We start from the raw sequence: 24,882 nt of genomic DNA, 5'->3' as shown, positions 1-24,882 counted from the left end.
CCCCCCATCAGATCTGGCAGGGAGTGCCTTCTGGATGCCTTGCAGTCTGCCTGCAGAAGGAAACATTCCCTTCATTTGCTTGGCTTTGCTTGGTTTTCACAGGGCTGCTTCTGAAGAAAGAAGAATGGCGTTCAGCAAAGGGTTTCGGATTTATCACAAATTGGATCCTCCACCTTTCAGCCTCATAGTGGAAACGAGGCATAAGGAAGAATGTCTCATGTTCGAGTCTGGGGCTGTGGCCGTGCTCTGTAAGTCATCTGTGTAGCCCAGCTAGCTGATCGTGGTCTCTGGGTTTGAAATAATTTAAGCCCAACATTTTTGTCAGCAAAATCCCTGACACCCCCTGTACCATTTCTTCAAGTAGAATGTGCTTTCATTATCTTTTAATCAAACATTTCCTTTTCTTCTCCCTGGTGTAAGCTTCTGGTGGACTTAGGAGGAGAGTCAGGTTCTCGTACCAATTTGTGCTTTCTTGTGTTCTGCTGCTGCTTCTAAAAGTGAATCTTTCCAAAGATTTATATATCACATCACCTAAACCCATAAAATGGTTTGCTTGACATTTGACGGTGAAGAACAGAATTTCTTGTAGGCCAGTTATAGTCTGTAAAAAATACCTAATCTTAAAAAAAGAAAAAAAATACCTAATCTTAATGAAGTCTCTTGTATTGGAGACCTTATATTTTCAGTAAGAGAATTGTAAACAACTTCTTAAATTGTGTGTGATTTATCACACTTATTTTCTTATTTAAAATTATGTGTAGTGAGGTAAAGTTGACTTGTAACGCTGGGTATGCTTTAAGGTGTATGTTCTCACACCCAGGGTCCACCACCAAACCACCGGTCACCCTCCTCCACCGGCCTGTGAGCCTCTTCCTCCTTTGACCCCTCCTTCAGCCTCCTGCTCTGATCTCCTCAGTTCTGCTGTCAGATTTCCAGGGCTTGTTTTGGTTTGTTTCAGACTGTTCGTTTCTTTGTTTTTTATATTCTCATGTTTCATACTGTTTTAAAAATCATTTTTAATAGTCTTTTAAAGAAAATGACCACTGTACCACACAAGGAAAAGAGTAAAATGATAAGGTTTGGGTTACTGTGTGGGCAGACACACAGTGTCTGAAAATAAAGACTGGTTTGAATATTACATTTTTTCTTAATATAAGATTTTCTTAATGGAAGATACCTGGAGTTATTTTATGTGTCAGCACAAATGTGATAGTATTTTTAGAGGTTTTGTAATGATAACTACTTGTTCTTTGTCATGTTTTTGCTATGTTAAGATCAACTTAGTTACTCATCGTATCTTTACAAATTAAAAAGAATGTTTGATTGAGTGTCTCCTTATAAATATAAAGCCCAGATGTTTTAAACTATAAAACTTACTCCATAGCCAATAAGTATAAAGCAATAATCTTTGCATGTAGACTGCTAATATCTGTTAAAGTGTTTACCTGTTCTTAATATTTTAAAATACCAAAATTTTGTCCTGACATAAAGAAAACTCTTAAGCAAACAACAATGTATAAGAAATACATTTTTTTTGGTACATAGAATAACATGGTTTGAGCAGGAAGGGACTAAAAGTGTTTTAGGAAACCAGTATTAGTCATAAGGGTTTTACTCAACCGGTACGTACATAATTTATTCAAACTCTTTATACTTAAGGCTAATATAATATGCTGCAATATTAATTTGCCTAGCAGATTTTTTATAACAAAAGTATTCATATGCTAATGAATTCTTAATTAAAACTATTTGGGGGAAAGGTTTGGTTTAATATATGAAATATTTTTCAGTTTTTTCATGATATCAGGTGATTTCCTAATTTACCTAAATTCTAAATGTTTCTTAAATCATAGTTCAGGTAATGATGGGTGTTCTAGTTTCTAATCTGCAAAATATGCATTATCTATAGTTCTTAGGATTATTGCTATGTTTTACTCCAAGGTCAGAAACCTGTGGTTAAAGACAAAGGTACCTAACCTATCCATTTTGGTACTAACATTCATCTTAAGGAAAAAGACTATTAAATTTTTTGCTTTAATGATTTATATTTTTTATCTTTATTAGCTTTAGACTGTGTAAGGAATTCAGGAGGAGAAAGTTTGAATATTGCCTCTCTGTAAAGCTAGCAGAGGTGGTTGTATAATCTTTTAGCTGTATTATTAGCTTTCTTACTATAAATCTTACGGTACTACTTAAAATATTAATATTTAAGAGCAAACAGATCTTTTTGTAAATCATTGGACTTAGAAAATTTATTTGACATTCAGTTTGGCACTATGCCAAGATATATATTGTAGAGTGTTCATTTTTAAAAACTTGACATTTTTAAACATGTGTGTCTAGTACAGAGAACTGTATTTGGAAAATACTGGTGTTTTTCTCTTTGGTACCAATTTCAATTCATCTTGCATTTTTACCTACCACAAGACTCTTCTAAAATTATTTTTGGTATTAAACCAAACTGTAATCCCATTTTTCAGTAAGGTTAAGTTCAGATTCCTCAACCTGTCTTATCAAGACCTTCTATAATTTGACCCCACCTTGTTTGTCCAGTGTTGGTTTCCTTTAGGGAAACTGGCCTTCAGCGCTTTCCCAAAATACCAGGCTTTGCCCAGCATTCCTCCTGCTGTTCCTTGTTATGCCCCTTCCTTGGATTGCTGGAATGCTTTCTGTAGCTTTCAAGCCTAAGTCTGTCAGCCTGCTCTTCTTCCTTCTTTTGACCTGCCCCACCCACACACTCCAGCTCATTCTTGTCTCTTCTTTCCCTTGATTTCTTTAGAACTCAGTCTGTAGCACCAGGTTTTGGTACCTGGTTATGCACTTGATATGTTGTATTTTGTCCTCTCTGAGCATTATGCAGGTGTTTTTCTGGAAGTAGATGGTGAAAGTGACCTAGCAGGACTCAGTCTTCATTACCCAAAATTTATGATTTCTACAGGCTCCAGTTACCCTGGCTTTACAAAGTGAAGCTAAAAAAAATTAGACTTCTTCGGCAACACATATCTTTGAGGATTGGCAATTAGTTAATTTTCTTGACTGATGCACAGAAGTACCATGAGCTACTTCACATGAAATGTTCCCTCTTATATTATTAGCACGAATAAAAAAAATAGGCCTACGTGAAATGCTATGAAAATAATCTCAGCCTGTGGATCGTCTTAGGGTTCAAGTATCCACTAGCCCAGCCTAGAACCCTGGCTTTTTCTTGGTCTCATTCTGAGCTTAAGTTAGTCCTTAGGCTTTGTCTTAATCAGTGAAGCAGTTTTCAGCCTGAAGTGCACATTATAATCATCCGGGGATGTTTTACAAATATTGGTTGCCTGGGCTGCAGCACTCCTGGAAATTTTGATATAATTAGATTGGCGTGATCATTTTTGAACATAGTTTATATAGGCCTTTTTAGGATAAATTGTGGGATAACATTTTTGGCTTGTAAACTTTATCTAGAACTATGTGCCCAGAATTTTAATGCTGTTTTTGTCTCATATGGAGCTAATAATGAATTTAGTTAAAAATTCCAGCTTGAAATTTACTTGGTAAAGTAAATTTACTTGAAAATCAGCCTGAACCAAGTGCTGATGTCCCCATAGCAATTTAGTCTAATGCTTCCATGCTATGTGGCATTGTGTTCAGGTTTCTGTGACGGAATACAGTAGTCTGTAAGCAAAAGACCCACATCTTAGTAACCTTTGTATCCCTAGTGCTTAGTTTAGTGTTTTGCTTGTATTTGCAGAAGAAATAGTTATTAAATATGTGGCATAAAGGGAAAGACCAAACAGAACTACATCAGAGTTGACTAAAAGGCACTATTCTGTATTTGAAAGTGCAGTACCTGTTCCCATACAATTTATTTTCCTGTCTTGTAAAGAATTGCTGTATGACTGAATAGCTGATATAAAAGACCTATTTTATATATCGTTTGGATATGTTACTAAAAAATCCTATTGAAAACAACTATTAACCACATTATTAAGGTTTTTCTGAAATGCCAATTAAAAATGTGTGCAATGAATACTGTACTATATCTGACTCATTTTAAATTTTGTTTAAAATAATTATGTTTTGTTGCATTTTTTTAAAAACCCTCTGACTTGCCCATTTTCTTAAGTAATAATTTATTTTTTAGTAATTTGCTCATTTTTATTGTCACTCATTTTTGACAATTAGTCCAGAAAGATGTTCACTTGAATTTAAATGTGATGTCTGTGGCCCAGTAGAGCCATGAACGCTGTCTAGTGCACTGTCTGAACCAGTGTAAGCAGTAAGTGTGACAGTCACAAAGCAAGTTATAGCACTCCTTATTTTTCTTGGAAACTAATTTGTTAAAAAATAATAGACAACATCAGTTTTGTGCAGGTTTAATTTTCCTACATTTACCTGTCTGAAAAGAGCACAGTAGAGGAAGACCAAGTAGCCTGTCAGACAGACAGATGTGTCAAATTCACAGGCTACCTCATTATTTCATAGACCCACTCATGCTTCAATAAAGGTGAAGACTTTACTTCATAATTGTACTCTCAATAGAAGATGAAGTAAAGAGAAGATCAACACGTGGGAAATGAAAGGTGGTTCTGACAACCTGGCTAAAAGGTGGGAATGTGAGGTGGTGATTTAAATTCCTGGATCTTAAAAGAAGAGCTTTTGCTACTCTTTGGTATCACATACTTGTAAGATAATACAGATTGACTGTTTTTTATGTCTAGTGGTAAGATTATTTTCAGGCTTTCCAAGTAGCACAATTTGAGTCAAATTGGGACTGAAATCATGCATGGGTATAAACAGGAAGGTTGTATCACCCACTCTCAACCTAAGTTGTCTATCTGAGGGCTTTTTTGTCCCCTTGTTTTTATTTCCTCATATATTTTTATTTCAAATATAAGCTGTAAAGCTATATGACTGTATTCTGGAGATCCGCATCACAGGATGTGAAGTACTCTATGAACTTGGACTTTAAAGGTATAATTATAATGAAATAATAGGCACCTTTTTATCAGAAACTACCTTTGCCGGTCATAACAGTCAGCCAGAGGTTCTTTTTGTTCCATAGCATCCTTGCCGTTTCATAAAGTTTTCACAACACCCCTAGGCAACAATTCTACTTATTTCCTGGTTAGGTCCAAGCAGTAAATATTTCTGTCCAACAACTTTAGTGGCTGTTTGAAAACATAATGCAAGTTGAAAACAACTTAGTTCCTTTATAAGTAACTACAATTATTCACTGATGGGATGTGTGCGCCTATTGAGCATTGAATAGCTTTTTAGGCCTTAGAGTCATATTGAACAGCAAGCACCACCCTCATTTCCTGTCCCACATTGATTTCTATCACAGCAACCACTGAAAACTCAGCTCACAAAGTTATGCCATCAAAGGATTACACTGCAATCCTTTAAAACTCTGAACGACTCCTCAAGCTAAAGGTTTAGGCAGTGTCCTGCGTGTGTTGTGTATCTCTGTTGTCTTAAGAATACCCCACAGCTCTCCTGGGAGTTTATAGATGTGCCCTGAGCGTGTCAGCATTCAGCTTAGGAACTGTGGCCTTAGATATGTTTTATTTAATTTAATTCTAGGGCTTGTGCTTTTATCCCCATTTCACAGATGTGGAAACTGGGTCTTGGTGATATTAAATAACTGCTCCAATATTAGTCTCAGCATGTGTTATTTTCACTTGTCCTATTGTGGGAAGGGAGGCTATTATTTTGGGCCTAAGAAATACAGGAAAATGAAGATTCTCACTAGAAGGCTTTAAAGTCAAGAGTGATACTGGTAGCATTTTCTAATAAGGGAAGCATTAAACTTGCTGTGTGACAAACTTTTTTTGTTTGTTTTTTTGTTTTGCCTGTAAATTATTGATATATTAACATGAGGGGAAACATGATTTGATTTAGAATTGGGTCATTAAAAACCAAGTTTCTTTGCTGGACCAAGTTGAATACCAGGTTCTATATTTTTGGATGACAAGTAGTAGGTGGTGACAACAAGCTCTGTGCATGGTTTTGTTTTTAATTGCCAAGTGCTGACAGCCAGCATGACTGCCCTTTAGATGAGTTGTGGTGTATCTTTTTAAGAAAATTTTTCAAGTTGCAGGAAGAAAACACATTTTAGGTTTTGTCTGCACAGAACTGATGAAATTGAGACTTACGTATCACATTTGTTAGGGTGGCAAAGATTCACTTTCTTTTTGTAAATCATTTTTGGAAGGTTTATATTCATAGGAAAGAAAGGAAGTAACAACTTAAATAGTAATGTTTTGAAGAAAAGTCAACCTCACTTCTCTCTTGGGTGGGTAGCTAAATTAGCCGATTCAAGCAGGGACAGAGTGCCATACACTTCCTAAGTGCTTTCATTTCTCCTCTACTTAAGTTTGCTGTGAGAAATGAAAGATGAAGGCAGAATTTTGCTTTCACAAAAAGTAAAACCCCAAATAGTGACTTTTACTGCATAAGTTTGGGGCTACCAGACGTCCTAACTTGTCCTATAAAATAAAACTAGCTCAGGCCTACAACAGGATTTTTGCTTCTGACTGTGATAGTGCAAGGGGACATGGTTGCCCTTCCCACCTAAATGACAGCAACAACAAAACAAAGGATGTCAAATGATTTTCAGACTTTGAAAATATGTAGCACAAGACGCTGACCCTTGAAAGAAGTGAAACAAATGAGTTGAGCTTTACCATCTCTGTCTGCCTACCTGAGAGCGTCCAGACTGAGCAACAGGTTTAGCTCAGGCAAAGCTGTCAGACTCATTGAGTGACAAGACAGAGTAGGGAATTTGGGGAAGCCAGTGCAGCTAGGACTGTCAGGGGGGACTACCAAAGCGATGTCATTGCACAGACAGCTCTACATATGTATGAAGGGAGAAACTTAGCAAACACTGACCAGTGCAAGTGTGTAAGTAAAAATAAAGCCAGAAACTGTCCACCTAGTATTCTGTATCCCACCCAACATGTACATATTTCTACATATTGAATATTATGTTATACTCTTCATTTTACTAGTTTTCTTCTATAATCTTACAAAGATTGTTAACTTATATAAACTAGTTCTTAACAATATTTATTAATGGTTGGGTTTCATTCCGTTCATTAGTAGACCATAAGATGGCGATAGTCTGTTGAATACCTTATGGCGTGTAGTTAAACAGAGTATTTTAATATTCTGTAGACCATTTGTGAGTTATATGCAAGGTGAATCTTAACTCCTGGATGGTTGTATTTTAGTGCACATTTGTGGTCTGTCTTTCCTCAACATTGGGGATATGCTATTGGCCTATCTTGCTTAATAATAATGTCATTTTCTAGCATAATGGGGTAGAAACTATATCACATTTGTAGATGTTCCGAACCTTATGGGATTGGATTGATAGAGAGTGTACAGAGTGTTTATTTTGGATGACACTACTAAAATTCAGCTCTTTCAAGCTGAGATAATGGGTTGGAACCTACAAACCCTTAGGGCGGACCAAGTTGAGTTTTGCATACATCTCTGAAGCCACAGGGATCTCCTGTGCTTTCTGGGTTGGACTGACCACTGATGATGAATGCCTAGCATTTTCTGTGATAGGCTTGGTTTCCGTAACACTCAGGCTGTGTAGTTGCCTCGCAGTAAGGAGGGGCTGGGACAGACACTGAGCCGGTGGCCCCACTGACCTGCATTCCCTCAGAGCTATACATTTTTTTTTTCTGTCCTTATCTGAGTGGACTGTACTAATCCACCCCATTTTTTAAAACCAGAGCTCTGAGGCATCCTCCTCTCTCATCATACATTTACTCCATTAGCAAGTCTAGTCAATTCAACCCCTTAACTCTATTGAGAACCTGTGTCATTTACATTTTAGCTGCTTGTATCCCAGGCCAGCCTCTCTTATCTGAATCATGGACCATTATACCCTCCCACGGTGGTCTCTCTGATTCTCCTCCCCGTACCCACCAACCCCTCTGCTCAGTATCCTTCAGTCATTGGCCATTGAACTGAAAGCCAAACTTTTTAAAATGACCTGCAGTAAAATCATGGAATCCTTCTTCAGTTTCACTCTGCTTGGCCTCTCTGTTTCCGTGTTCTGGTCACAATGGCCTTTTCTTATTTCTCAATGTACCAACTTCTTTCTGGTCTCAGGGTCTTCACATTTGCTGTTCCTTCTCAAAATTTCATTTTTAAAAGTATACTTAACATGAGTAGAAATATGCAAAATCATAAATTTACAACTTGATAAATTACTACAGCGTGAATATACCTGTTTTAGCACTTCTGGGTTGTAAAATAGAGCATATTACTCGCCCTCCAGAAGCTCTCATGTACCTTCCTAGTTATTATCTGCTTCGTGACCTCCAAATATATTCACTTCACTGACTTCTTATAGCATAGATTAGTTCTATCTTGTTTTCAATTTAACACAAATTGGATCATTCAGTATATAGCCTGTTCTGTCCAGCGTCTTTTACTTAGTTATAAGAGAGAGCATTCATATTGTAGTATATGGCAGTTGGTTATTAATTTTCATTGCTATATAATATTTCATTGCATGACTATTTCAATATTTATTCTATTGACATTTGCTTTAGTTTTACCTATTATGACTGATACTGTTATGAGCATCCTTGTACATATCTTCATATTTTTTGTTGCACATAGCTATACATTTCTATTGGATGCATCCTTAGGAATGGAATGGCTCCACTATAGGGATTATACATATGTATATGTATTACCAGAGGCATTTTTGTTACCACTCTATGTTTGGGTAATTTTCTGTGTATTCTTGATTTTTTAGCTTAAAGGTCACTTCCTCCCATACTCTTGCAGGCCTAGTCTTTTTATTACCCTCCCAACACAATTTTAAATTAGGCCCCCCCGTAGTAATCTGTAGTAGTTCCATCATAGTACTTATTATAATTTATAATTTAGTATTTATTTAATTATATAATACCTATCTTCCTAATAGAAAGAATTTGGACACTAACACCCTTTTTAAATTCTAGACTCTTACCAGGGTCCTGGTACATGGTAGGCATTCAATAAATACTTGTTGTATGAATGAGTGAAAGCTTATTTTTATTTTGGACAATTGCATAATTTATATAGGACAATAATTTGGGTAGTGGCATGCCCTTAAGTTAAAATTTCTATTAATTATACAAGGGAAACCTTTTCCTTTAAAAAAAATTTTAAAGGAGGTCTTCTTGTCAACTGGTTATATGATTTTGGATCAGTCACCTAACCTCTAGTCTTTTCTTCTGAAAATGAGTAGCTTGGACTGCTTGACTAGAGACTGGTTCTCTCCGCAGTGTTACCTGCATGCAAATAGGCCAACCACAAACTGCAGTGCATGCAACCACAGGCAAATTGCCATTCTAGGAAGAGCATACTAATTTGTAATCTTGTTTTCTCTTTTTACTGACTTTCTTTGGCTTGATCTTCTGAATAACTGAGAACAGTCTGTTCCCAGTCTGGAAGGTTTGAGCCACAGCAGAATGTTGACATCTGATAGCAGGATCTTTATTGGATAGCTAATTATCGAGTTTGCATTATTGTCATTCATTTGAAGTCAGAGATATTTACTTTTAAATTCAATCCCTAAAATACCTCTAAGTTATTAATTTTGTTTCCATTCAATGGTGGAGCTAGCAGTCCAGTTGTAGGCACCCACTGTGTGTAATAAATCTGTTTGTTTTTTAAGATTATGTATTTATACAGAACTGGGGTACAGGCCAGAGGTGCAGGGGCAGTGAGAGGATTCACCAGAGACAGAGTGGGGAGCAGAACAGGCAGATCCACGAAGTACACTGCTGAGGGGAGCAACAGGCCAGTCAGGAGAGGTCTGCCGCGCCCTGTGGGTCACTTCCGGAGCGGGAAGTGCTGTGCTTTAACCTGCTGCACCACCAGGGAGGGTTAAATCTGTTTTATAGTCTCAAACTCTTGAAAATGAAAAAGTATATGATTATATTTTCATTTTAATTTCTGTAGTCTGATTTTATGTGTCATTATGTGTCTTAAATTCTAATTTGAAAATGGAAGGTATAAATTTAAGTGCTGAATGCTGCCAGTCATGTCACATGTCATGGTGCTATGCAAATAAGACACTCCTGCAAAAAGGTGTCAAATGTGATTGAGAACAATTGGCTGTCTGTTAAATTTTGATAGAGTAGTTGATATAGTTATTCTGAATATTTTCTGTAGTCTATAAATGGATCATCTCTACAGCTTCTATTTTTATTTCCTGTGACTTAAATAGGAAACATTGTAGGCTCAGCATGAACTTGTTCAGTTAAAAGATCGAAAACATACACAGAAGTAAAATAATGAATGACTGAAGTAGAATGTCTCTATTACAGGTTTTTGTTTCTAAATAATTTCTTCCTCTGTGATAGTGAACAAAGGTGAACTTATACCTTCTACAAATTTCAGTGAAGTAGGATATTAAAGCTAAGCTATTTCGGATGAATGCAAAGAAAACAGCTTTCGCAGGGTGCAGCGATATTTATCCTTCCTGGGTCTCTCGTCTGGAATTGCCAGGGCTTCTCCTTTGGAAGAGCAGACCGTGCTGCCCTCAGGGCTGTAGGCCTTAGTGCTCCCTTGTGAGTTTATAAACATCCGAATGCCCACTGACTTTTGACTGATAAACCTCTGGTGTGGTGTACTTGGAAAATGTTACCTTTCTGATACGTCTCAATTCCAGTAGCCTCGGCTCCCTGACTGACCAGAGTTATCTTGTCTCTCTCTGACTTTACCCAGTATATCAAAGAATGTTGCCAGGATAATTATTTTCATCAATTCATTTTGGCAAGTATCATAGAAAAGAGAATAGTGTCACTGATTCCCTGGTATTTGTTTTGCAAGTCTGTGATCAATTCATGTCTTTATCTAGATCTCTGTCCACTATCTCCCCATGGCCATTTATTTTGAAGTAAATCCCAGATAGTATTTCACCCATAAATATTTTCATGATCATACATACTCATGACATTTCGCATTAAATTCTATTCACATTCTCATGTCAGTAGGTCAGAAAGCTTCTTGTTATCAATTCTGAAGATGTGGGGCTATGTTTTAAGAGACAGTTCTGACTGTAGGCTTGTGTTAAGGAGATTTGTGTTTTCAGGCTGAAGGCTAAAAATAGTTAAGGCATGCAAGAAAGATAGTGTTGAATGTGATGTAGAGAGGAGTTTTTCCCTTTAAACTGTTGGGGGAGTTAGGTGCCATTTATCCCTAAGGTGTTTGAGCAGTAATTTCAGAAGTGGGTCTGGGCCTTACCTTCCATGGTGAGCATGTGAGCTAAAGAGGTGCGGTCCTCCTTACCTTAGCTCACCTGCTGGGGCTCTCAATCAGCTTAGAATGACTCGACAACAATGGTCTCTCTGGACTTGCATACCTATTTGTGATTAGAAATCAGTGACTTGTAAAAAGGGAAGTTTGTTTCTCCTCACATGGTTTGTTTAACAGCACTATCATGAACAGGAGGGAAAAAAACCCACAAACTTCTCTACAAAAGAAGCCTGTCCCCTTGGTGCAAAGCACGTAGATGGCTTGCCAGACAGCACTAGGGCGCGTGCAACCTGAGCGCCCGCATCTCCACATTTTCCTGAACTTTCATTTCTGCTCTGTCAGTTTGTTTCCTCTGAGCTCTCCACACACCCTACCATTTCGTAAATTCTCCTAGTTCAAACTCTGGAGAACATCATTTGACAATGCCTGTCTTTCCCACTCTGCCATGGACAACATGTTTGAAGATTTCTTCACTCATTTAAATCTTTGTCTATCTAGAAAACTGAGTTCACAAAGGTAACTTCATCTCCAGTCAGCTAGTGTCCAATCTAGTTTTCCCTTTTTCCATATTTGCACCCCACCTCTGACAGTGAGAAGCCTGCTTCCCATCTGTGCTCATTCACTTGTATGTAGCCATAGCAGCTTCTCACACTATATGCTCTATACTTATGCATGCCCTCCTCACCCACTGGGACTCTGGCACGCTGCCCTGGGCTGGCCCCTAGTGCACCCCGCTCTCCCTACTTTTCTCAAGCTCCAGTCTACCATGGCATACTGCTCCCAACATTACCACATGGATACCACCTTGTCACCCTGCTCAGACTGAAGTTCCTTGTGCCAGGCTTCAAGAGCCTCCCCCAAGTGAATGTACCCTTCACTCCCACCCCATGTGTGGGCCATGCGTCCTAGCTTGCAAAGTACCTTCACCCACTCTACCCCAAACCTTTGAAATGTTTGTGGAAGAACAGGAAACATCTAGAGCCTTATAGATTAAAAAAAAAAATTCTTTTATTAAAATTGGACGTATATAGAGTTTAAATTACATATGGCCCTGAAATTTCATTTACTAGTTCATTGAGCTTAAAATTTTTGAACAGCTACTACATGTCAGGCACCGAGTTTGGCCACTGGGGGTAGGCAGTGAACACAGTCCTCTGAAGCTGCGTTCTCTTGACTCAGGTTGTTTAGCTCAGACAAGTATGTAGCCTCTCTGATCCTCTTTCCTTGTATGTCAGATAGCAATAGTAATTTTGCTCATGAGGTGGTTTTGAAATGGAATAATGCATGAAATATACTTACCCAAGTGTTAGTAGCTGAAATATCCTTCGTCCTTTTAAAAAGTATTATAAAATTCCACTTAATATTTTGAGAGGAAACCAATATATTCCTGGAAAATGAAATCTCATCTATCAAGTATTTTTCCTTTCCTTTAGTATACTTCTAAGTACCGTGACATTTGTTTGAGTTGAATGATAATCTTTCTGGGCCTGAGAGAGATTATGCGTGTATTTGGAGCATAATTAATGAAAAGATGATTATTCGTTTATTAGAACAGAAAATGCTGTTGCATAGTAATTTGTGTCTGTATTAGTGATGATGATTTAAATGGAGATCACATGGAACCTGTAAAGCTCTAGCGTCATGTTTGCCCTACAAGCATGCCGTACCTTTGTCATCAGAAATCTAACAGGTCTCATTATTGTTTGCTTTTGTGTCATGTGGTACTCTTAACAAGGAAATATTTAGGTGGAGGCATTCTGTTTTACTTTAAAAAGTAAAATTGAAGTATATGTTGAGACATTTTATGTTTGTGTTACTTGTCATAGAATGTTAGCAGTAACTGTTTTATAAACATGCGGTATAATAATAATCACAATAGAATTCTAGGAATACAAAATGAAATCCAAATGCTGCACAGAGCTTTAATGACTTGATGAAATCTTCACTTCCTAAATGCATACTGTGTGGTTTGATAAAGAGAAAGACCCACACCTACCAATGAACATGCTAGAGAATTATGACAAGATCAGCTTAATGGAGCAATGGAGTTGTTCACTCTCAGCCTGTGCTGCAACTTGCAGAACACAGCTCATTCGAAAGCAGAAGTGGGGTAACTAGGAAGAAGGCTTATTGAGAGTAGAGGGCATGAAAAGCAGTGAGAGAGAGACACACACACAGGATGGGGGCAGAGGGGGTTGTAAAAGTAGAAAAGGGAGGGCCACAGAGGAGGACAGAAAAAGGAAGGGCTAGCACCCAGCCAGAAAGAGGATCAGACCTCCCGGATTTGTGGACCTTAGAATGTAATTTTTGAGATACTAGCTGTGCGTTATGTTTCTTTGTCAAAATTTTAGTAAATATATACACTCAAAAGTAGAAAGGCTTTTCTTTTCAAGCTTCAATAGAACAGTCACGTAGCCTGCTAGGGAAATTAACCCCTGGATTATATTTGTTAGTAAGATAATATTAACTTTATAGAAGAATAAGTAAATCAGATGGGGTACAGTAAGGTAAAAGAGTTTGCTTGGGCAATAGCGAGAATTTAATATGATTAGAGCATAGGATAACAGAAGTGGGGAGGGAGAGTAATGGAAAATGAAGCAGTATGTTGAAGACAAATTCTGGAAGATTCCTTGTCAAAGAGCTAGGTATTGTCCTTTGGGGTTCATCCTCACAAAGTGATACCAGTTTTAGGAGTAGATGGGACAGGGAAGAAAAGGCAAACAACATATGAATATGAATATTATTAAAGATAACAAAAATCAGTGAAGGAGGATGAATTATTTAATAGATGGTGCTGAAATAATTTGTTGACTCTTTGGAAAGAGCAGTTCAGTGAATTTGTTTGAGAAAATGTTTTTACGCCATATATTTATGTTTAAAATATGCAAAGATTTAAACATTTTTGGTTGAAACTCTGGCCTTGTAGCTAATTAGAACCTGACATTTCAGGTCCTTTTTCTTACCCTAAAATTTTTTTTTTTTGTAGCATCTGCAGAAAAAGAGGCAATCAAGAGTACATACTCCAAAGTACTAGATGCATATGGACTCTTAGGTGTTTTACGATTGAATCTTGGTAAGTTTTTGCCCTTATATCAGTAGCAACAACTCACATTAACACATGTTTTTTCACATTAATACATGTTTTTTTAAGCCTTATTTAGAAAGAATTCTCACCTTCATTATCTTATCTGAGCATCATAGTAATCCTAATGGAAAGGTAGGAAGTTAACACAGTTTTTCATTTGATAAATTTCATATAGCCTCAAAAAGATAGGGGAACAGTTTCAGAAATGTGATGTTATTCTGTTATTGCTTAAATGCTTCATTCTCCAAAATGTATTTAAAGAAGGATTTTTTCTTACCTCTGCCATACTTAGCTTTGAATTTAAACATGTCTATGATAAACAACCAGAATGTCAGATTTCAAAGATGGAGACCCAAGAAAAAAGTGGGAAGAAACTTTGAACTCTTTGAACAATACTCAGACCTTTCATCCAGTCAATTCTTTGTTGTTGTTTTCCAGGTGATACTATGCTACATTATCTGGTCTTAGTCACTGGATGTATGTCTGTTGGAAAAATTCAAGAATCTGAAGTTTTCCGAGTTACTTCCACTGAATTTATATCACTACGGGTTGATTCTTCAGATGAGGATCGGATTTCTGAAGTACGAAAAGTTTTGAATTCAGGAAACTTTTATTTTGCATGGTCTGCATCTGGAATCAGTTTAGACCTGAGTCTTAATGCTCATCGAAGCATGCAAGAACACACAACTGACAATAGATTTTTCTGGTGAGTTTGTGTTGTATTATTCCCTTTGTGGTCATGTGTGCAGTAGCTTAGTGGCTGGAACACAGCAGGTTCACGTTTTCCCAGAAGCAGCAGGGATGCGTGATGACAGCACACCCTCTGTCCTGCTGCAGAATCCTCAGAGTTGACTGGTCCACTTTCAGTTTGTGTAACTTGGCATGTGACTTGACCTTGACTGACCTTTCATTTCAGAAACATATTTGCAGTTTCTTAAAACTAGGAGTGAATTAGAGTGCATTACTCACACTTCTGTCCTTAGTTTTGAGATATCCCTAGCAATAGTGCCTCTAAGCCAACATATCTTTAATTTGAAGGTTATAAGTAGATGATCTTCATTTAAGAGCAACAGACTGTGAAGAAGTAGTAAATTGGGGTAAAGTTTAGTACATAGTAAAATGAGGCTTATATAGTTAAGTAATATATTTCCTGATTATGCATAGTGTGTTGTACTGTAAGTACTCACAAATGATAAGCAGAGCACATGTGACTGGGATTAGTATTGCTTTATTGTAGCAGAGCAGATTTCAAGTATAATGCTTCTCTTGTTCACAGCCATTGTCGATGTTGACTTTTACCTTAACATAATGTGCAAATTAAATGTCAGTGTGTTTACATATGTAATATGGCCAAAGTCCAGAATTCTTTTCTCTTTACTTCTCTAGTAGTTCAGCTTCAAGGTGTATTGAACCTCCTGCATACTTTCTCTCCTTCACACTTTCTACCTGTATGGTCCTTGGTCAGCACACAGAAGTCTCGCCTTTGTGCCGTACATGGCAGAGGGCTCAAAATCTGCAGAGTTAGAATAGGAAACTAACTTTAGAGCAACAGCTTGATCCCCTTGTAGCACATGTGGAAATGTCTTGGCCCAGAGTAGTGGGTTGGAAGAGAGGAGAGAAAAGAAAAAAGGGCTTAGAGCACTATGCATAGCGTCCTCAGCTACCATGGAATACCATCCTGCAAAGCCCTCTGTAAGCTGAGAATACCATTAATCAAAGCATTGGAATTCAGGGCCATCTGTATCCAAAAAACGCTGGAACCTGGCCCACCAGAGCATTGGTTGTCTAATGGCGGCTACCACTGCATCATAGGGCAGTGTTGTGCCCACGTGGCTCACCTGGGGAAGGGTCAGAGTTCAAAATACAGCTTCTGCTAAGTCCTTATCATCATTTTTGCACCACCCTGATGTTGAAATATCTGAAGTGGAGCTATCCTGTGTTTGGGGCTGTTTGTTGTCAGAGACTTGGAGCCCTCACAAAGCAGGAGGTGAAGCTGGTAGGTAGCAGATTGATTTGGGCAGATGATTGGACAGAGTCTTGTCCTCTCATGTCAGCGCTGCACTTTTTCTATGGAGAGAAACACTGATGTCCCTGAAAAGGTGCAGTTGCTGCACAGGAACTTAGGTCAGTCTTTATCATTTTCTCCCTCCTCTTTCTTTTACAAAATCATTTAAATGGAGAGATGAGTTTTCCTGCCATTAGAAATCCAAGCAGGTGCAGATGCATTGGCTAAAGTGTCAACAACAAAGTACATTTGCTAAGTCTAATCAGAGGGAATAATTCTTTTATCTTTTTATTCAGTTACCAGTGGGGGTAGGGACAGATTTAGATAACAGGGTGCTGAGGAAGGCGGAAGGAGGAGGATTTATCCTTTAGAAAGAAGGTTGAACAAAAGGGATGCTAAAACACTAAAGTTGAATTTTGCTCACATACCATTTTTACCAAAAGTTACAGATTTTTGGAGAAGATTGGCACTTGGAGCTTCACTTTGCATATGAAAGTGAAAGCTTTTAGAATTCACTATGGATACCCTTCCAGCTTAGTAAAAACATTTTCCAGGATGCAGCCAAGTAAATTTTGTAATCAGGGAGTGGCCAATTGACCTGTTACAAAACCCCGAGTAGTTTCACTCTACTTGGAGATTTGAAGCTGCCTCCAGTTGGGAGGTATGTATACATATAAATAGAGCTAGTACAGCAACATATTGACAGCAGAGAGAAATGGAAATAACAGCAAAGGGAGGACTCTGCTAAAGAATGCATAGGGGCCCTCTTCAATTAAAGTGGGTACAGTGGGAAGCCCTGATTATTATTTTTGTGTGTCATCATTCAAGCATAGTATAGTTTGAAGTCTGAGCATGTGATACCACTGGTCTTCCTCTATTTTGTCAGAATTGCTTTGACTTTTTATTGCCTTTTGTGTTTCCATATGAATGTCAGTAATATTTGTTCCATTTCTTTGAAGAATGCCATTGAATCTGCATATTGCTTTGGGTGAGATAGATGTCTTAACAATATTAATTTTTCTGATGCCATTTCTTTGGGTCTTCTGTTTCTTTCACAGTGTCTTATAGTTTTCATTGTTAGGGTCCTTCACCTCTGTTAAGTTTACTACTAGATATTTAATTCTTGTTGATATAATTGTAAGTGTGATTGTTCTCTTGATTTCTTCAACTTCTAGCCCATTAGCACAATTTTAAAATTTAGACTGTTTTATAGAACTCATGAAGCTAATGCAGCTATTTCGTTTTTCTGTCAGGAATCAATCTCTGCACTTGCATCTCAAGCACTATGGTGTGAATTGTGATGACTGGTTGTTACGCCTCATGTGTGGAGGAGTGGAAATCAGAACAATCTATGCTGCTCATAAACAGGCAAAGGCTTGCCTCATTTCCAGACTAAGCTGCGAACGAGCTGGGACCCGATTTAATGTCCGGGGAACAAATGATGATGGTCACGTTGCTAATTTTGTAGAAACAGAACAGGTAGGCAGTGTTTTATATTGTTTAATTCATGTATTAGATGAGAGGCATAGAAAAATAATAATCATTTGCTTTGATTCAGAACTTATTTTAATATCTGTAATGTCATTTTATGTTTGTTTTTCTTTCTTTCTTTCTTTCTTTCTTTCTTTCTTTCTTTCTTTCTTTCTTTCTTTCTTTCTTTCTTTCTTTTTTTTTGACTACTTTTAAGCCTTCCTAAAAAGGCATCCTTTAAATCTGGTTTAATGTGCCCTTCCAGTAGGTAGCATGGATTTCTCTAATTCATATGGCATTGTCAATAACATGTGTTTTGTTTTAAATTTTATAATCTTTAATTACAGAGCTAGACAACTTGAAAAGTTTACTTCTCCAAATCTAACTCTTAAAGGTAGATATAGGTATAATCTAAAATTAAAGTTGTGATTATTTTAGCTGTTAAACTATATAATTGTAGATTCAGGCTATTTTCCCAATGTAGATATTCAAGTTAGTTTTTGAAAACATTAATGTTAGTTTTTGAAACACATAAAAAGCAAAAAAAAAAAAAAAAGTAACCAAGAATTAAATGAATCAGAAAGTATATTCGTAAAATATTGAGATTTAAAGGGGTTCCTTTTTTAAAGTTATGATTTGCTTATATTTTTAGTTTTATAATATATATAGAGAGAAGACCTATCACTAATTGAAAAGTCATGCTTACTTCGTGGACTGTTCTGGATATTTTGTTAGGACAGTTAGTGTTGGAGAGACTGGCTGTCGCGATACTGTGTCTGTGCGGCAGAAGGGGACAGTTTGGTAGGGCTGTCTCACACATTGCTTTTCCCTGTAGGTTGTGTACTTAGATGATGCGGTTTCTTCCTTCATACAAATCCGGGGATCTGTCCCTCTGTTCTGGGAGCAGCCAGGATTGCAGGTATGCTTCTGAGATTTAGTTTTGTTTAATTTTTGCTTTTGGAAAATTTCCTAAACTTTTAGTATAGTTTGTGGCTCATTTAGAGAGTTATTCAGCCTAATAATATTAGCTAGATTCACAAACGAGGCTCTAAGTTCAGACTTCCTGGAATTGTCTTAGATATTTTCTCCTTTACTGGTCTTTAAAACATCCTCAAACTTCAACTGCTGTATTTAGTATTAAATTTTGAATGTTTTCATGGTATATTGTTTTTCAAAATGTTTGCATATGTCTGTGTCAGTATCTTAGTACATGATGATTTAGTTTCAATAGGCAGAAAAATATAATTTTTAAAAATATATTTATTTTAGTTATTTATGCATACAAGAACTGGAGGGTAGGTCAGAGGTGTGGCGTGGGGGTGGGGACTTGCAGTTTGAGAGGCTTCACCAGCCACAGAATAGGGAACATAATAGGCAGATCTACTGAAGTGCACTGCTGAGGGGAGCAGAGGGCAAGACAGGAGTGGTCTGCTGTGCCATGTGGGTCAGCTTCCTGGATGTGGATAGAACTCAGGCTGCAGCAGCTTGATAGTGCTGAAACTTTAACCCCTGTGCCACGAGGGTGCCCTGTCTCGGCTTTCTTATCTGTAAAATTAGAATAGTAATGTTACAACCCTCCTTTGTAGGGATCTTGACAGATAAAATGAAAAGCACCTAAAATAATGCCTGGCACACATAGTCAGTGCTATGTAAAGTTTATTAGCATCATTGTTAATAATGTATCTCTCACTGAAATTTTACTTTGTAATTTTTAGTTATCTCTTACTGTTCTCTTGAATACTTAACCTGGCTAGCGATCATCTTTGAAAAAAAAAAAAACAGTTCTTTTGTTTGTTGATATAAATGTTTTTAATCTTTAAAACAACTTTTTTCATATTAAGATTGTAATATGGGATTATCCATAAGAATGTGATTTTGCATTTTTTATTTAAAAAATCTTTCGTCTCTACATTGTATGTATATTGATTTAGGCTTCTAGTATGTACTGTCTAGTAAATTTTGTGCCTCAGTCTATAGTATTAAAAAAATGGACAGGAAAAATTCCTGCCTCCTCCTAGTATAGTTGCATCTCTTAAATTCTAGGGTGGCTATTGTGGGAAAAAATTGGAGATCACTTGAGCCTTTTTAATAATACATGTTACTCAAGACAGACCAAGAATTAACAAAAATTAATACTTACACTGATTAGTTAAGATTCTTGAGTATCAAGAATAGTTTAAGTTTATGGGTCTGATCCTTGGCCTGTGTAGGGTTAATTTAAGTAAATATCTCTCCCCAAGTTTCTGTTGAGAAAAAATTCCAACCTAACCCTGCTTCTTCAAAACTCTCATGATAAGAGAAGCACTTGGAGTATTTAAGAACATCACCAAAGTCCTGTTTTGATGCAATGTGAATGCTTGTTTCAGAGACAGGCTGGTATAAGATTTTGATAATCTTTTTATCTTTTGACCTCCTCTGCTATACTTCTTCCTGTGTTATTTTATTAAGAAGTTCAAAACTGCATTGTTTGATTATTTGACAAGGCTGGATTCTGAATCATTGCACGGAGACGGCATCCTTGGGAGGGGCTTCCTTCCCGCTTTCTTGTCTGACCACACAGATAGTCTCCTGGCTGCTGGCACATGGACATTGAAATCTCTCGTTTCTTGATGGAGATAGTAACTTTTCAGACTTTGAGGCCATGTCACAAATTCTGCTAAATTGTCCCTGAGTTGACCTATTTTCTGAGGTTGAGGATTGAATCAGCAGTTCTCAATTATTTAACTTCTCAGTTTCAGAGTCAGCCTTTCTTTTACTAGGAGTAGATTTGCTTCATGAGTATCTCTTACAGCAGAGTAGAGCAATTTCTCCACCATTCTAAAAAGAGTTTGTAATAAAGGAATAAAAATATGTAATTGATGTTTTAACTGATTTTCAAAAAAAAAAAAAAGAAATGTTAAATCCTAAAATTTAAAGAAGGAAGTTTGACTTGGAGTGGCTATAATGGTTGTTAGGTGTCCTATGTCTTCTTGGGACTGGAATTAATTTTGGAGAACCAGATTTAGTGTTGTCTAGAGAGGCTATACCAAGTCAGAATTCACTAACAATCCTTAGGTGGTTGGCCCTTGACTTTTCCCTCTCCAGCTCCATGAAGAATATTCCTGAGGTTCTTCAATGAAAAGATTTTAAAGGAATCATCTGAATTGATTCTAAAATGTAGGTTCATGGCATCCACTTTTCATCTTCTGAATAGAATCTCTTGGAATGAGGCCAGGCATCTGCATTTTTTAAAAAGATTGATTTACTTGTGCATACAAAACTGGGGTGCAAGCCAGAGGTGCAGGGGCAGTGAGAGGATCCACCAGAGACAGAGTGGGGAGCGGAGTAGGGAGATCAACAAAGTACGATGCTGAGGGGGGCATAAGATGAGACAGGAGAGGTCGCTGTGTCATTTGGGTCACCTCCAGGGCGGGGGTCAAACTCACACTGAAGAGGCTGAGGTGTCCTAACCCATTGCACCACCAGGGAGGGCCCGGAATCTGCATTTTAACCAATTTTCCTGCCACTGATGATGCTGAGGTAAATCCAGCAACCACTTCTGAGCCAGCAACAAGGTCTTGTGACGCAGCTCCAGCTTTCTCCCGGGCCCTGGTCCTCTCCCTTGTTCTGTCTCCACTCCTGTCCTCCCATGGAAGGTCTTCATAATTTCTTCTTTCCTGGAAGAGTCCCTGAGTTATCTAAACATTTTTCTCTTGGTACTCTGTATGGCCTTCCCACTTCTAATATAGTTTGCTTATCAGATTTTCTAAATGCCCATTTCTTTATGATCTGGCAATATTGTTAGAAAATGATGTTCCGTAATACTTACCTATATGTTTTTTAAAGAATATCTTTTGATGGAGCCCCCCCCTTTTTTTTAATTGGGTGAATTTGTGGTTATTTAAAGCCTTAAAACTTTCTGGTGTGTACTTTTATCACAGCTGTCGTAGTAGAACATTTCTTTGAACTTATTTTCTTTAACATTGAATAATAAAATTTAGTCTAACCACTGCATTGTTGTACAAGTTATAATGTGTAGCTAGTTGTACACGTGTGTTTGGTATTACCTGAAAAATATGAGAACTTGTATTTTTTTTCACCTTCTTAACAGTTGGTGGTATATTGCACAAGGTAAATATTAATCAGTAGATGAATGCTAAGTCTTAAAACTTGTGTAGCATTACCAGTAGTTACCTGAGGTTATTCCAAAGAAAAGTATTGACTTGACTGCTGCTATTTTTTTTGTAGTCCATAATGCTTAATGAATGGGAGAACACACCTTTCAGATTTTTAAATTTTATAAAGATTAGTAAGCACTAAAAAATGAAATTGACAGTAGATATGACATTAAGGCAAATCAGTTTCTTCTTAAAAAGGAAACACATGAGGGCCCTCCCTGGTGGTGCAGAGGCTTAAGGCACAGTATTAAGAAGCTAAAGCCACTTCAGCATGAGTTAGATCCCCTGTCCTGGAGGTGACCCACATGGCACGGCAGACCTTTCCTGACCGGCCTGCTGCTCCCCTCAGCAGTGTGCTTCATCAATCTGTCTGTTCTCTCCACTCAGTCTCTGGTGAATCCTCTCACTGCCCATGCACCTCTGGCCTGTACCCCAGTTCTGTATGCATAAATAAATAAATCCTTTAAAAAAGACACATTAAAGGGAAAATCCATTGATTATCATGATAGTAATTAGATTGTCTTACCAGGATGGGAGAGAGAATGATGAACGATAAAACTGATCATTCATTCAGTCTTGGGATTGGATGAACATTGGCGCTTATTTTCTGGTTTTATTTGTTGAACTGCATGACTGATTTGGCCGCTCTCCTCCCACACCTCCTTTAAAGTTGTTTGTTCACAGATTAGCAAGAATGATTTTGTGGAACTTTGATCCCAAAGGCTCAGAGGGAAATGTTTAAAGGTAAAGTCTGGGGAAGTAATCTGATCTCAGCTTTATATTGGCTTCTGATACAGCTTTCTCCATTCTGCCCCATCTCTCTCTGTCCCTGAACTATATGAGAAAAGAAAAACTATAATGAAATACAATAGGTAGATATTTTCCTTCTTATATAATTCTGTTAACCCAGATTTTCTGATTCTGCAAAATGTGCTATTACCATTGTTGTATGACTGACAGATTGACTTGGGAAGTGTTTCTCCTGGAACAATCATTTTAATTTATTGGATGTCTAGGCAAAAAGTGAATATTCAGCAAACAGTGAAAAACAACACATCAACAACACATTGCACTTGTAGGTTACTGAAGGGAATAGGAATTTAGAACTCTGAAAATTAAGTCTATGTTGGAGTTAGGTATATTGACCTATGGAAACAGGTTATTTTACTGCATTTCAGTATTTTTATTGCCCCCGTGGAAATAATAGCTGTTAACTTACATAGGGCTTACAATTTGAGCTTAAAACAGGTAGGTATATAAGGAACTATTAAGAATCTTTCATAAATTAAAATCCCTATTATTTTGCAAGTGTGAGGTCATGGCTTCACAAATAAAAGGAAATAAAATAAAAATCCCTAGAACTTATTTTTTAAAAGGCCATCATGAATGCAAATTATTTAATTTACTGTTGTATATTTAGGCAATGAACAGATGGTAAGAGTGATATGTCTTATTCTCTATACTGGCTTTTGGTGTGATTGGACATATATTTTGTTTCTAGGTGGGGTCTCATCGTGTCCGTATGTCAAGGGGATTTGAAGCCAATGCACCTGCTTTTGATAGGTAAGACCAGTTACTTTCACACAGTGCTATAAGTTTTGATATTGTGAAACAGTGAGATTAGCTGTAATTATATTTACTGATTTAAGTCAGCCCTTTTGGGTCTAAGTAAAATTTCTCCTGACTTCTAACTTGACTAGAAGCAGTGGCACTTAGCATTATGTCCCACGTCTAGGGATGGTAGTACCAGGTGTGTTGTGCTTGATCTCTTGGCCTGAATACCACTTCTTTGGGTGCACTGTTCCATAGAGTAGCCACCAACCCCATGTAGCTGGTGAGTGCTTGAAACGGGACTAGTACAAGTTGATTGTACTCACTGAATTTCAAAGACTTAATGCAAAAAAAAGAAACCCATAATATCTTAATTAATATTTGTTCTGTATTGACTGCATGTTGAAATGGTATTTTAGCGGAGTTGGATTAAATAAAATATAAGTAAGTTAATTTTTAAAAAATAATAGTTTAGGCCCTCCCTGGTGGCGCAGCGGGTTAAAGCACAGCACTGAGAATCTAAAGCCGCTTCCACATGCGTTCGATTCCCGCCTGCCCCGGAGGTGACCCACAGGGCGTGGCAGACCTCTCCTGACCCACCCGCTGCTCCCCTCAGCAGTGTACTTTGTCGATCTGCCTGTTCTGCTCCCCACTCTGTCTCTGGTGAAGCCTCTCACCGCCCCTGAGCCTCTGGCCTGTAACCCAGTTCTGTATGCACAAATAAATCTTTAAAAAAAAAAATAATAGTTTATTTTTACATCATTTTGTGCCCTTTTTCCACCTCAGTTGTAATCCCCGTGGGCTTCCCATCACCAAATCACCATGTGCCATCACCATAGTCCAGTGCACTTCCCTTCCCCCACTGTTTTTTATTCCATTCCCCACTGCATCCCCATAAAATGTCTCTGGTATATAGCTGTTCATTATTATTATTTTCTCGCCTAGTCCATTATACTTCTGCTATGAGTGAAGCCATCCGATATTTTTCCTTTTCTTTCTGGCTTATCTCACTAAGCATGATCTTTTCCAGCTCCATTCGTTGCTGCAAAAGGCATGTGTCTGGTTTTTTTTTGGTTGCTGAGTAATATTCCATTGTGTATAGGTACCACATCTTTTTAATCCAGTCATCTACTTTTGGGCATTTGGGTTGTTTCCATGTTTTTCAAATTGTAAATAAAGCAGCAATAAACATAGGAGTGCAGATGTCTTTTTGAATCAGTGTTTTTGTGATTGTTGGGTAGATACCTAGGAGTGGGATTGCTGGGCCGTATGGAAGCTCCTTTTATAGCAGTTTGTGGAACCTCCAAACAGTTTTCCATAGTGGTTGTACTAGTTTGCATTCCCATCAGCAGTGC

The 24,882-nt window shown here is 37.6% G+C and overlaps 1 protein-coding gene across 3 annotated transcripts in view; it reads left to right on the top strand.

The window, feature by feature from the left end:
• The first annotated feature begins 83 nt into the window (after nt 1-83).
• The window catches only part of SYNJ1 (synaptojanin 1), a 71,375-nt gene continuing 46,576 nt past the window's right edge, over nt 84-24,882 (top strand). For 2 of the 3 annotated variants that reach the window (XM_012732573.1, XM_004675352.2), the window contains exons 1-6: nt 84-248; nt 14,246-14,332; nt 14,783-15,050; nt 17,603-17,828; nt 18,655-18,738; nt 23,478-23,539. In XM_012732573.1, the coding sequence (XP_012588027.1) occupies nt 125-248; nt 14,246-14,332; nt 14,783-15,050; nt 17,603-17,828; nt 18,655-18,738; nt 23,478-23,539 (851 nt within the window). In that variant the 5' untranslated portion in view covers nt 84-124. The remainder of the gene's footprint in view (nt 249-14,245; nt 14,333-14,782; nt 15,051-17,602; nt 17,829-18,654; nt 18,739-23,477; nt 23,540-24,882) is intronic. The other variant, XM_012732560.1, reaches the window with a different exon arrangement.

This window comes from Condylura cristata, unplaced genomic scaffold (assembly GCF_000260355.1).
Source record: "Condylura cristata isolate star-nosed mole 26May11 unplaced genomic scaffold, ConCri1.0 scaffold00003, whole genome shotgun sequence".
NCBI classification, from domain to species: Eukaryota; Metazoa; Chordata; class Mammalia; order Eulipotyphla; family Talpidae; genus Condylura; species Condylura cristata.
Note: the sequence above shows the minus strand (reverse complement) of the source record. Positions and strands in the feature narration are given on the sequence as shown.